Source organism: Epinephelus moara, chromosome 6 (assembly GCF_006386435.1).
Source record: "Epinephelus moara isolate mb chromosome 6, YSFRI_EMoa_1.0, whole genome shotgun sequence".
Taxonomy (NCBI): Eukaryota; Metazoa; Chordata; class Actinopteri; order Perciformes; family Serranidae; genus Epinephelus; species Epinephelus moara.
In genome coordinates, this window is record NC_065511.1 from 25,378,751 (window position 1) to 25,393,344 (window position 14,594).

Below are 14,594 nucleotides of genomic sequence, written 5' to 3' on the forward strand. Positions count from 1 at the left end.
CACTGAACGCCTGTGACCTTTGACCCCTCAGATAGCACTGCATTTAAAACCGACATTATTGTATAAAGACATTACTGCATGTGCTTTGGAACACTTTGGAAAACCATTATCAGTAAACACAGTTGGTCGCAGCATCACAAATTCAAATTAAGACTCTACTATACCAAGTGAAAGCCATTTATCAGCAACATCCAGAGACCCTGCTGACTTCTCTGAGCCCAAGCTCATTAGAGATGGACTGACACAAAGTGGAAAAATGTGCCGTGGTCTGATGAGTCCACATTAAAACTGTTTTTGGAGATCATGGATGTTGTGTCCTCCATGCTAAAGAGGGAAAGGACCATCCAGACTGTTAGCAGCGCAAAGTTCAAAGCCAGTATCTGTGATGGTATGGGGGAGAGATTTAGTGCCCATTGCCCAATGGGTATCTGTGAAGGCACCATGAACGCTGTGAGGTACATACAGGTTTTGGAGCAACATATGCTGCCATCCTGATGATATCTTTTTTAGGAACTTCCCCATTTACTCCAGCAAGACAATGCCAAGCCACATTCTGCAGGTTACAACAGCGTGGCTTCACAGTAAAAGAGTGTGGGCACTGGGGCACCCACTAGCTCACCTTGTAGGACAGGCGCCCCATGTACAAAGACTTGTGACCTTGCCACAACGACCACAGTTTCAGTTCTAACCCACAGCCTTTTGCTGCATGTCTCTCTCTCTCTCTCTCTCTCTCTCTCTCATGCTAAATCTGTCCTATCAAATAAAGGCAAAAAGAAAATGTGTGGCACATTATGAAGTGCAAAATATGACAACGTAGACCCCAGACTGTTGAGCAACTGGAGTCGTATATCAAGCAAGAGTGGGGAAGAACTTCACTTTTAAAACTTCAACAATTAGTGTCCTCAGTTCCCAAACGCTTACTCAGAGTTGTTAAAAGAAAAGGTGATGTAACACAGTGGTAAACATGCCCCTGTCCCAACTTTTTTTGGAACATGTCGCAGGCATCAAATTCAGAATAAGTGTATATTTACAAAAAGTTAGAAAGTTTCAGTGTAAATCTTGTCAAAAAGGATTCACTAGTCATTGCATTCTGTTTTTATGTATGTTTTATGAAGCATCCCAATTTGTGGGAATTGAGGTTGTACTTGAGTATTTAAGTAAATGTAGGTAGTTACATTCCACCACTGGGTTAGGCTGTGTACCACACGTATGAGAGACAACGTGTAGAACAATCAGATAAAGTACTTAGGAGTTTTAAAAACATTGCATGCATTCCTGTTAAAAAAACAAACCACACAGAAGAGAGTACACAGTTTATATCCAGCAGCTGTGCAACTGACAGTGCTGCCATCGTAACTGACGTCCTCTTAACCCTCATCTGTGGCTTGTGAAGAAAAGATGGTTGAAATTACAATACATTCACATCTGAATCTGCAAATGCCATTGTTATATTTAAGAAAACACTGTAGAGCCTGTTTATACTGAGCAGTGACAAATCTGCTGTGCCACACAATAAACCACACTTTGTGGCTTACCCTGAGCTGCACAGATTGACAGAGGGTATTAGTGCGACAAACTATACTGAAATCTTATTTAAAAGGAGGGTCTGTCTTTCATGGATTTCTCACTTCTTTGTGGTTTACGTTGTTCTGTTTGATTTTGCTTTGTCAATGTTTACCTTGCCAGATCTTCACAACAGGAAGAGAGCAGACACAAAATATCCATCAAAGCCGTTTTCAGTCTGGAGATAAGATAGGAGTTGTCGGTTTTAAACTGAATCCCTGGAGTGCCTGAATAAATGAAACCCCATGTATATAATGTTTGCCGTCATTAACCAGAGCTCTCTGTGATGTATGGCCACCTCTGCTGTTCAGACAGGGAATAGGAGAACCACTGCTGCTTTCTAGTGGCAGAGGAGAGTAAAGGTCTGATGAACTTGAGGCTGGATAACATGCCGTGGACCATGACAAAATGAACAGGCATGCTAATGTGAACACTCAATCCTCCCATCAACAGAATAACTGTGAAGGAAGACAAGGGAAAACATATTTTTATTTTTAATCTTGCACCTGTGTCATTTGATGATATGCAAAATATCCTGTGTTAATCAGGCTGTGTCTTATTTTTCCAATGTTCTCTGATTGAAACAGTGATGAGGAACCCTCCTACTCTGATTACTTTCCCATCATCCCCGGTGACGTGATGTCCGTCAAGGAGATCCTGGGCATAGACACCTTCCCCCGCCACAGGACATGGTGAGATATAAGATCTGGCAAAATATAGTGGATGCTCTTGAGGGCTGGAATATATGGATAAAAGCGCCTACTGGGGAGTATGTAGTTACACATCATAATACAATAGATTTTCCAGCAAATCTAAGAACTTGTAAGATTGAACGGGTAAATTAATCAGACATGAGTGTCACACTGTTGCATCAAATAAATGTTATGTTGCCATAAAGCAGTCCTGCTCATTGATTAGCGACATCGTGTGCAACAGTCTCAGTCTCCTGAGGACTTACAGAGATAGATACCACAGCAAAAATCTCTAACAGTATTGTCATATCACCCATCCATATGCTTGGTAATATGGATGTCCCAACAAACTTTACTTGGCCCTTATCAAACTTCTTTCATGTTTGGTATCTGATTATACTGAGCCCAACGCCATGCTTATATTTACAATGCAGCAGATGATGTGTAATGTAACAAGCTAAGGCAGACAAAACACAGGACAGTAAAGAAAGACCTGGCATCTGATCAGTGTTATCCATTAAATTATACCCCAATATTGATCCTTAGGGCCCGACACACCGAGCCAACTGTCAATGTTGAGCCATCTGTGAACATCTGTCATCTTAGGTTTGGTGGTATTTCCCAAATCTTTGGCACTGGTCTGCCTTGTCGGCATTTATTCAGCCGTTTCAGCATGTTGTATTGGCTCGGAGACGGCGGAGACTTTCAGTGAATGAAATCACTCTGATTGGCAGTTCAAATCAGTGCACGAAAAGAGAAGCGAAGTGAGGAAAGCAAACAAACTAATAAAGTCAAAGACAGTGTGACATCATGCTAACTGGTGCTTTGAATCTGTCCTGACGATAGGGCGGCACAATTAATTACATATTAATCACAATAATGGCTTCCCGTAATTACATGAACATGACCGACTGCAATATTGACTTTTAAAATGCGGGCTCAACTCGCAGAAAACTCTACTGCGAAACAAACCAAGTGCTTCCCAAACTAACTGCAGCCTCCACTTTTGAAGAGGCGTCACGCTTGTGTCAAGCTTTCCTGAAAGTTGCAACTGCCGACCCGCAAAATGAAAATCCTCCATCATCAACCAACATCATCATCATTGTTTGGACACTGGAGAGAACATTTCATTTGCAAAGATTGCATGAGAGGTGTCTGTGCTGCAAGGCAACATAACTGACTTGTTAAAACAATCTGAAAAACCACCACAATCTGCAGAATGATGAATGTATAAAGGCCAAGAAGAATAACGTCGCTAACATAACTGTACCATCATTTCCTGTCCTTGTCGACTGCCAACTCAGACATTCCTACCAGTAACGCCGCAACAAGTCACATCACAGTATCCATGCAGCAGATACGTATCCATTAAAGATGCACTGAATTCAGGTGAATAATGTTATATTCAGTCTTATTTTGATGCAAGGATTTGATCAGTATCAGAATGTCAGTAAAAGCAGTGCTCTGTGTTTTTAAATGTGAGAGTACAATAAAAAATATTTTGTTCCTAAAAACAAGGGATAATCATGATAAATAATCATGATCTCAATACTGATCAAAATATTTATGATTATCATTTTAGCCATTATTGTGCAGCCCTGCCTGTCTGCCTTTTTGTTTCCCTTTTTTAATGATGAATACAGACTACTGCCACCTGCTGGACAGTTATTTCCCCCCACCCAGGCGCAGGGTGTAGTCTTTGTGGTGTGTTCAGGTGCAACTTTTTGGCCGAGGTGAGAGACATTGTGTTCATTGCCACCAGTTCTTTGATGTCGATTTGGTGTATAGGCTTAAGACATCTCAAGCTGGTGACCCCAAATGTGACACACGTTTATTGTCCATAGGTAGCAAATTGACTTACTACGGAGCGGTTTATATCTAATCATACAACTGATAAGCTGTACACCCTGCTGGAAACTTAATAGAGCAAAAGTAGTTAATCTGATAACAACATTTTTCAAAACTTCCAGCAGCCATCAACAACAAATCCATGCATGGGGCAGATTCAAGTCTCGTCAGCTTCAGATTAATTGATAATGAAAGTAATCATTAGTTGCAGCCCTACTCTAATAGCCTCCATCTGCAGCTCTCAGCTTGGGAACATTACTTTTTTCCCTCATTTTGGATTTGAGTCTTTTGTGGCCACAAAATTAGCAACACCTGTGAATGAGCCTTTTCTTCTCATGCTGAACTGAAGGACAGTAAGCAAGCCTCCGCTTTTCTCCAGAGGACTTCCTTCCTGGATGATGCGTGCCTGTCATAAAATTCTGCCTCTCCATTAGCAGTCACCACCGCATCCTCTCTCTCCACTCTCTCAAATAAAGCAGAGTGGGTCAGATTTCACTGGTGCTTTGCCCTGCAAGTCATTCACAGCACATGAGCTCTTATGCCAACAGAGAGTCTCAATAAACATCGGAAATCAGGGCTATTTCTTCGCTCTCATCTGTCTGTAAAAGGCCAGCTGGGGACTTGTCCCATCATTTGCTGTCTCACGGATGTCTTGAAGCCAATAAGCCATAGCCATTCAGCTGAGCCTTACAGTGGGATACTTTGTGTTTGTATTGATGGGAAAGAGGAGGAAGCCTCATATCCTGTCGAAAGAAAGCAGCGCTGAAGTGATTACTCAATTAATTGATGGACAGGAAAGATGCTGCATGTTTTCTTCACATTCTTTCTACTTACTCATATTTGAGAATTAGCTGTTTTTTTTGTCTTATATTACAGTAAACTGAATATTTTTTAGTTTTGGACTGTTGGTCAGACAAAAAAAAAAAATCACCTGAAGACTTAATTTTGAGTCCTAATTAACTGTGGTAGTGTTTTTTAATCAAGAAAATCATTGGCAGATTAATTACCAATGAAACAGTCATTAGTTGCAGCCCTCGCAGACAGTTGTAGAGACTAAGGACGGGAGAGTTGATTCCAACTGAGAACTGGTTCAAATTGTCGGATCCATCGAAATTGTATGCGTCCAAGCTTAGCAATTCCTTTTATCAATGTCGGCATGTTTTTCTGATAGTTGTGCAGTTGTGACCGAAACAGAACGATCCTGCTTCCAGTCTCTTTTAAAACCCATTTTAAAGTTCTTTTAATGACATACAAGGCTTTCAATGATCTGGCATCGTAGTATATAACTGAGCTTCTCACATATCTATCTGGCTAACTGGTGCTTTGAATCCGTCCTGACGATAGGGCAGCACAAATAATCAAATATTGATGATGATAATGGCTTGCCATAAATACGTGACATGATCAATTGACGTTTAAAATACGCACTGCACTCACAGAAAACTCCACTGCGAATCAAACCAAATGCTTCCTAAACTAACTGCAGCCTCCAGTTTTGAAGAGGCGTCATGCCTGTGTCAAGCTTTCCTGAAAGTTGCAACTGCAGATGGGCAAAAATCGAAATTTTATGCGTCCAAGCTTAACAATTCCTTTTATCAATGACAGCATGTTTTTCTGACAGTTGTGCAGTTGTGACCGAAACAGAACGATCCTGCTTCCTGCTTCATTTTAAAGTTCTTTTAATGACATACAAGGCTCTCAATGATCTGGCAACGTAGTATATAATTGAGCTTCTCACAGTACTGTCCAAACAGTCCCCTCAGCTCCACCAGTCTGGGTCTTCTAACTGTCCCAGAGTCCATGGGTGATCAAACCATTTCAGTTCATGCTCCTCGGCTTTGGGACAGCCTCCCTCTGAGCATCAGATCAGCTGACTCTGCTCACGTCTTTAAAGCTCATCTGAAAACTGACTTTTACAGATTGGCCTTTCCTGACAGTTGATAGACTTCTTGTGTGTGTGGGAGTGTATGTGTTTGCAGCCATGTGTATATGTATGCATGCTTAATGGTATATATGTGTTTAAGTGTATATGTTGGTGTCAGCGTATGTATATGCTTACGTTTTATTAGTATCACTGTTTTGTATTTTCTGCACCTTGGAAAGCATTTTGTGCTTTCAGCTCAAAAAGTGCTCTATAAATAAAATTATCATTATCATTAATATTATTGGGCATTGCAAAACAATGAAGTCACATTAATGCATCTATGCATCTGAAGCTTGCAACAGGAAGGACTTGCGGCGGAGAGAAAGAAATATGACAACAGTGCTGCTTCTAATGTCTGTAATGATAATTTCAAGAAAAGGTTGAAACACCAGAAATATGCTGAAACATTTTTTTCACACAACATGGGCTTTAATTCCAAGAATAAATGTATTGGACACTCTATGCTCAAGTGCCGCTGCTTCCCAACCGAGTACATGTCCGTTACTGAGGGTAAATATCCTGATATAATAACGTTAGTGCCACACGGGCAGGGTGAGCACATTCTTTATTTGACTAAGAAAAAAGTTACAGTGGAGCTTTTGCACACCAGAGTGAGTCACATGTGTGTTTCTACACGGTGTTCAGACTCAAGAGATAATTAGACAGTTGTGTTGACGCTAAAACCCTCTGTAAGCCCTCTTTTTTTCCCCCCACACAGACTCGATAATGGCATTGACTTCAATAAAATCATATCAAATCCTATCCCTAGTAGAGATGAGACAACATATAACAAGAAGTTAAGACCCACAGAAGTAACAGGTCGACTGAAATTCTAAAATAGAAGGCAGCCGACTGGAAGCTGGACTTAATTTCCTGCCAGTACAGAAAGTCTTTAACTTATTAGTGAATCAGAATCAGAGAGGATTTCGTTGATGACATGTATGAGCCATCTTTTACTTTTTAAGTGTCTTATGATCATGTTGCGGGGACAGGATTACTGCTCAGCTGTCATGGAGAGGATGTCAAATATCTAAAAATAAGTCCCAGAATAGGGAGGTTTAGGTCACCGAGAACAGGAAGTGAGGGGATTGTTGCCTCTTGTGATGGGATTTGCTTTACCAAAATCTCTTTTCTACTGTTGGGGCACCTTGTCCTGTCTAGGTCACACAGTCTGTGTGCAGCACTTTCACAGTTGGAGGCTTGGTGGCAGCGTCTTTCCTGTTCTCTAATAATCCGTCCAGATAATGTTTTCTTTCGTCTTCAAGCCATGAAAAGAAGCTATTGCTGGCAACTGTAAGTGAGTGAATGGACAGAGGTCACAATGAGTATTGAAGGAGAAGATGGGTAATACCAATAGATTGGTTGCCAAGGAGAGAGAGTGGAAATGGGGGAAGTCATAGAGGGTGCAATCACACCCTCTTGAAAGATAAAACACATCTGACAGCCAGGAGCCTCAGCTGCAGCGACGTGGCCCTGCCAACTTGGCATGTCATTAGGTGCCCTATCGCACGCCACGACCAGTGAGTGTCAATCCCATCTGCTAACATGCTCAGCACTAATTCATCTGTGTGGTTTCCCCTTCAAATTTTTCCACTCGTAAAGCCTCCTACCTCTTCAAACAAGGTAGCTTGCGTCTCGCAATTTCACCATCAAGCTTCAATTCTCCACAAATTTTATCCCCCTGAGAGGTGCTGAGACGAACATGGTATGGATGGATATTTTAAGGTGAAGGCTGGAAATCTAGCAATGCTGGAGATGATTGACTCCTCCCAGGATAAGAGAGTCAGGACGGAAGGATGAAGTTGAAAGCTCTCGAGGATTGGCACACTATTTCTGGAAAGGCCTAAGTGGTGCAGGATGGTGGAGCATGACATTTGTTTTGATTTGTGTGGAAATGAATGCACTAGATCTTTGTGTGTTGGCAAGTGTGACTCCAATTGCACATTACTATGTGACTCACATAATGGGTTCTCTACTATCTTCTCCTCATGCTGAGGGGGTAACATGTAAGTTATGCAGCTGAGTCATGCGTGCCTGGTTTGTCTTGGCAGGAGGGGCTTGCTGTTGTTCGCGCCAATAAGCAATATTAAAATTTCCATTTGGAGCAATAATTAAGCCATAAAACCCTCTCATACCCACTGACTTGATGTGTTCCAGTGGTTCATTCCCTCAAGGCTTAAAATCTCTGAGCCTACAGAGATTAAAAATACTGACAGGCACACTCTTTACTAAACGAGCCCGTGGCAGAAAAAAGTCAAAACCATGTTTCAGAGCGCCTGGGAGTGCGAGTGTGTGTGGGGACGCACTTGTCTGCATATGCATCTACGCATGCAGGTATTTTTATTTGCATATTTATTCATGCTGTTTGTGCATTTTGCTAAATTATGGCAAGCATTTGTAGGGCCATTCATGCTCTAGTGGCCATCAAAGCTCAGAGAAGTGTTTGTGAATATTTAAGATTCTGTCTTTCTGTTTATTGTGGCAATGTGTGTGTGTGTGTGTGTGTGTGTGTGTGTGTGTGTGTGTGTGTGTGTGTGCGCGTGTGAGTGTGTGTGAAGTATGTATTCAAATAATTAAGCCCTGGGGACTGTCAATCAAAAGATGGTTCAGGATACACACCCCTCTGGCGATGAGAGTGAGGAGTATTAAAACGCATTTATAAGGCCGGCAAAATTCACAATTGTGTGCGTTGGAGTGCGTAAACTTCAATGCATATGGATGAACTGCATGTACGCAGTATAATATATGATATATTCACAGCTACAGCATGCCATTCACATGTGCATGTATTATTGACTACAAGAGGGCCTTCTGGTTTTGTTTGCAGCCTTTCCAATGAGCTCGGAGCACAGGTTCAGCACCCACGGAGCTGGTGGGGATTCAGTGTGTTGCTTAACAAACCCCTAACAAGGACGTATATCATTAACTCTTTGGACCTGTTACGACAGTTGCCCTACTTGCTATGCCACCTTGCTGCCCTGACAAAGAAAGATTAAAAAAATTTGTTTCTCCTGAGTGAAAAGACCGCCTGCCATCTCCATGACAACCAACTTGATGAAAGGGAACTCAAGGATGTCACACAGCAACAATTTGAACTGTCCACACCTGAAGGAGTCCTGGAGAGGCGCACATCATAATGCGAGAGCACCGGCAGCAGCGTGTCTCTTCACAGTGATGTGAATCAGCAGTGGCAGCGGGGCTTGATATTCCGCTCATAAAGACCAACTTCTACAAAACCTTTGAACGTGTGTGTGAGAATGGTGCTCATGCGAAATGACACGTAGGTTTAAATGGAGCAGCAAACTGCCCGACCTCGTCACCGAGCCTTTTAAACAACCAACTGCCAAATATCATAAAACTAGCGTTTGTCTGCAAATGGACCGGGACAGGAAGAAATGTTTATGTGCCAAAAGAAATCAATGTAAAATTGCCGTTTTGTTTCGTTCAGAGGCCGACCCGTGTTGTTACAAACCGTGTTCAAGCCTTTGTCTGAATCGCTGTCTCTTCTTCTAACCTCCTTTGATCAAGGTCTGAATTGTTTTGACAACCTACTCAAATTTTCAAAAAAAGCAAATTACTTCATGTCCACTTCTGGTTGAAAATAAACACTTCAGCAGTAAAATGTGTGAGTTGGAAATTTCACTAATGGGTTGTTGTTAAGTTTGCAACAAGTACGCAACCATCTATGTGTTCTGCGTCTGCATTCATCACACTTATTAGCTAATTACAGTTACAAATATAACAAAAAAACAGTAGTTGTGAATATTTTAAATTGGGCTGTGTTCCACCAGGGAAATCCTGAAGGAAACTCTGTTCGCCGGTGGAGAGTATTACAGAGAAAAGTGGACCAGGTTTGGGAACGAGGCTGAGAAGGTGGAGCTGGACGTGATCAGGAACCAGCATTTGTTACGTACACGCGTTGACACGAAGGCTCTACGCATGCAGGTAAAAGTCAAGTTTTGGTCGCAGAAATGTCCAAGAACTGTCTTATAATCAGCTTTGTAAACACAATAACACTTAAATTCTCAACCCTGTTCATCAAGTTCTTGACTAGAGGTGTTCTGATACCATTTTTTCATTCCCAATACCTGAACTTGTCATATATGCCTTGCCTATATGGATGTGGAGTGATTGCTATCATGTTTTATGACACCCTTTGCAAAACATGAGTAAACACACACAGAGAGTAAACCCCATAGAAATTGTCAAATTGCTGACATTCTGCTGACGGCTAATATTTCGCTATATACCAGGTATCAATTCTTCTTTCTTCTTTGTCATTTAGGGCCATTAGTCAATTAGTTGTCCGCATGTTTTACAATATTAACTTAATTATTAAATAATATATTTTGGGCGGGGCAACACAATGATTTGAACTCAAGGTCTGAGAAAGAATAGTATCACTAACATCATCAACACTGAAATACAAAACCGTACTAATGAGCCTTCATTAATATAGGCCTATATTTTATCTACAAGTGCACGTCACACACTGAGCGAGCCACCTGTTAATGACGCTGTCAGCAAAGCAGTAATGATTGTGCTAAGTGGCTAATGGGCATGTAGCTACTTCCATGTTTCAGATGATACGTCATGTTTGTAGGCGACCAATGAAGATGAGTTTACATATCACCTTGGGTTCGTCCTTCACCTTCTCAAAATGATCCCACACTTTGGATTTCCTGCCCGACACGTTATTAACTAGCCTGTGTAATAACCGCAGATACCAGCCCTGGAAATTAGGCACCGTACACATGCTGCGTCTTTAGCCGCCTGGAAACACCAGGTACTAGGCGCTACTCTTGTGCCTTCTTTGTGCCAGCTTTCAAGAGCATGGCGGCAGGTTGTGTATGATGTTGCTAAGCAACCTTAACAAGCAGCCTATTTACCTAAAATCCTGAGTGCAGAGCTGATCTTCTTCCAGGAGCTGTTTAAAAGTGTGTAGGCCTATCGTCCGTAGGACAGATGTAAAGCTCTGGGTAGCCCTGCACTAACATGATCAACCTTACCGTGTTCATCACAGACTGATATTTACCGAAGAAGGAAAAGATATCTGTCAGCTGTGACTGGTTTGTAATGTGACCATAACGTAACATTTTTTTCCTGTGACTAAGTGACCAATGAAATCTTGATAACTAATGACCTTTCGGGTGGACTAACGTTTGGTCGACTATTAGGAGGCAGCCTTATTAAGTCCCTATTGATATATAGTTGAGAACCACTGATTCAAGTAACAGATACATGCACTTGTCACAATTGGTGCATGTACTTTCAGTTTTAGAATCTAATGACAAACTCTGTGTTATGTCATGCTGTATCCACTATACTACTTATGATATTCATGCAATTAAATTCTATTAGTTTCTGTTCTGTCTGATTGTTGTGTCTGGTTTATCATATATGAGCTAACCAGCGCTTTAAGGGGCAAACTCCATCCTGTTTGGTAAATAAAATAAAACCATCTGATGTTAATAAATCCAATTTTAAAAAGTTATTTGTAGAAAGACTGTAAGACTTTAAATTTAGATCTTCCAGGTTTGTGATTTCCTATCTTTAATACACTAGAACATAAGTGCTTTTTAAAATGTCCCCTGCACTGAATAAAATAAATACAAAGTGAGTGTCTGCAATTTCTTTGAGATGGGCTGCAGAGTGGATGTTAAAAAAAACACAGCACTGTGAAAAACAAGGTCACATCAGTGACCTAGTTTAATCAACTTTGATATATCAGAGATAAAAATAGTTGGTGGCTAAATATATGTATTTTTTCACTTGTTATTTACTAAGATGTTTCACATGTATCACATTATTCAGACCATTAACAGTTTATTTTTAATTTGTGTGTTTCCTTTGTTTATTTGTTTCTTTTACTCTGTTTGAATGACTTGTGAAGTACTTGGATGTTTACTTGATAGAAATATATATAATATATTTAACAGAACATTGCTTTTGCTCTTATCTGTAAAATCAGTTTATTCAGCATGTTCCCGGCTCTATCTGCACCACAGGCTGAAAAGAAAGCATCTGCCCACATGAAGTACCTGGAGCGTCTGAGTCAGAAGGCCCCAGACTTTCCAATCCCCCTGAGGGCTCACACTGTCTGGGAGGGCATGACGGTCACACTATGCTGTACCGTACAGGGCTGTCCACCCCCAAAGGTCACATGGTAAGAACGTCCATCTCTGCTGCACTCCATTCTTTTGGCCTCCATTGGCCTATGGTAATTCTTTTTCTAGCAGTTTCTGTTAAAGTCTCCGGTCGCACTGCAAACTGGTGTCATTTTAATTTAGTTTCTGCTTGGCTGGAGTGGGATAGAGCAGAAAAAGTGTCACGGCCCAAAGTTTTAACGTTTAGAGAACAGCTAGACAAGGTGTATAAAGATGTGTCAAACTGATATCTAAATTCAACAAAGCGGAGAATGATCAGTCAATTAATCAAACAGTCAATCAACAGAAATCTAATGGACAACTAATTTGATAAATAATCGTTTAAAGGGACACATGTCAATTTTTAACCCGCTTTGTATCATAACAATGTGGATCGTATGTGTAGATGAACTGTGTAAACTTCTCCCCAGCTTACCAGCATCAGGATCTCTCTTCTCATCCCTCAGCTCAAAACGTATCATCCAGTGGGGCTGTGGCTCGGACTTTAGATTGTATTCCGCATTTTCATATGCCCGCCACAATAGCCCCGTTCCCACCAAACACTGTCAGTATGGTGCTTTTGGGACCAAAAGTAACCCTTCAGATATGGTACCTAGACCATAGAGTCTCACGGCAGACAGTGCTTCATGTGGGCGGGGTTGTTGACACTCACTGCTCCGTCCAGCACTCACTGTATTTACTCATTACTGGTGACAAAGAGGGAAGTCTGCACCTTGTTTATCGGCCACAGAACGAGGCTACATGCTGACATTTTCAGAACAAAATAAAACAGGCTGCAGTGAGAGTCTCTCTCCGTGAGATATTCAGAAATAACAGGTTTGTGCATTTAGTCCTTCTCAGGCAAGCTCAGGGGTTTAGTGTTGCCGGAGCCCACAGGAACAAGGCTCGTACGGATTGGGATATATGCCATTCCGGTCAAAACTTATCTATATAAGTTTTGACTTGAAGATCCACTCATCACTAAAAGCGAATGTCATATAAAAACTAATGGAAAGGTCAAAGTTGTCACAGTGAAATTTAAGGTGTGTTGATTGATTCAAGTCGTCAACTCATGCATTGAGTAACATTACAGGTTAACGTTCCACCTTAAAAGTCGCCAGCAGTTGACACAGTGAATTAAGTTATTTTTGCTCAGACTCCAGCTGCTGTGAGAGGCAGCAAAACATCCTTTCATTTTATAGTTACAGTTTACTAATAAAACTCTCCACGGTATGAACAGAGGTTACATGAGCCTCAAAACCAGCCACAACTCAGCCCTGAGCAGAGTGACCGACTGACCAATCAAAGGACTGCAGTGTTCACTGTTCCACCTTTTAGTACCAGATCTGTGTGCCCAACAGAGGGGGGACCAAAAATGGGGACGGTACGGAACTGTTCCATTGGTACCATCCACAACTTTTCACAGTGGAAACGGGGAAAAAAAGCGTACCGAACTAAACTACGGTATGGCTCGGTGGAAACGGGGCTAAAGAGTAAAGCAGCAGAACAAGAGGGAGAACCACCCCTCAAACTCATCAAACGGTAAAACTAAGCAGTGCTGATCAATTAAAACCAAGATTCTGTTGCTGTATTGCCTATTTCTCCCCTAAAACACAACCAGAAACATATTCTAGCTTACCGTTTAATTGTAATTTGAAATTGTTTGTCACCTGCCGCCCACCATATTGTTTCCTTTTGAAAAATGGCCAAGCTCCCATCATGTCACTGACCAGCGGAAGAATTTATTGTTCTGGTGAGAGGTAATGCATTTTGGTGGTTGTAATTTTCTACCTTATGAGCAAAAGCAAATACTACAGCCCTTTTCTTCTTTTTTCTCTGGTCATATGGCACCAGTTGCAAAGGATTTGTGTCTTTCTACAGTACAGACAGCCCAGTTTCATAAAAAGATAAATTAAGTAATTTATTACTTCTTAAATTTGATCTTTTGCTGCTTTTCTTTAGTTCATGTTACTGCAAATTAAATATATTTAGGTTTTGGACCGTCAGACGAATAAACAATTGAAAAATTCCACTTTTGGCTGTAGGAAATTGTACTTTATATTATTTCACTATTTTCTGACAATTGAAAAAAAATATTGGTAAAGACAACAGTGCATAGTTGCAGCCCTACGTTGTATTAATAATTCATGACTCATCCATAAAACAGTGAGATACTGTTGAATTTGTCATGAGATCATTAGAAGTACACAGTGTGAGAGGTAAGGTGCTAGGTTAGGTTCCATCCACACATGTACGCAAGTGATTGAACACAAAGACAGACTCAAAGCCTATGAGCCACTTGCAACAAAAAAGAAAATCATGACACTACAGTTCTGAATCCTGACTTGAATATCGCCCTCTGTATTAATATGAAATTACCTGAGTTAATTCAGGCAACGTGCCGAACTGTCAGCCTTGATA

At 41.2% G+C, this 14,594-nt stretch overlaps 1 protein-coding gene across 3 annotated transcripts in view; it reads left to right on the top strand.

Moving 5' to 3' along the window:
- Positions 1-14,594, top strand: part of myom3 (myomesin 3) — a 98,116-nt gene that overhangs the window by 12,495 nt on the left and 71,027 nt on the right. For all 3 annotated transcript variants that reach the window (XR_007570158.1, XM_050047559.1, XM_050047560.1), the window contains exons 3-5: positions 2,151-2,255; positions 9,819-9,972; positions 12,036-12,193. Coding sequence is in view for 2 of the 3 variants with exons in the window: in XM_050047559.1 (XP_049903516.1) it covers positions 2,151-2,255; positions 9,819-9,972; positions 12,036-12,193 (417 nt within the window). In the remaining variant the exon portion in view is untranslated. The remainder of the gene's footprint in view (positions 1-2,150; positions 2,256-9,818; positions 9,973-12,035; positions 12,194-14,594) is intronic.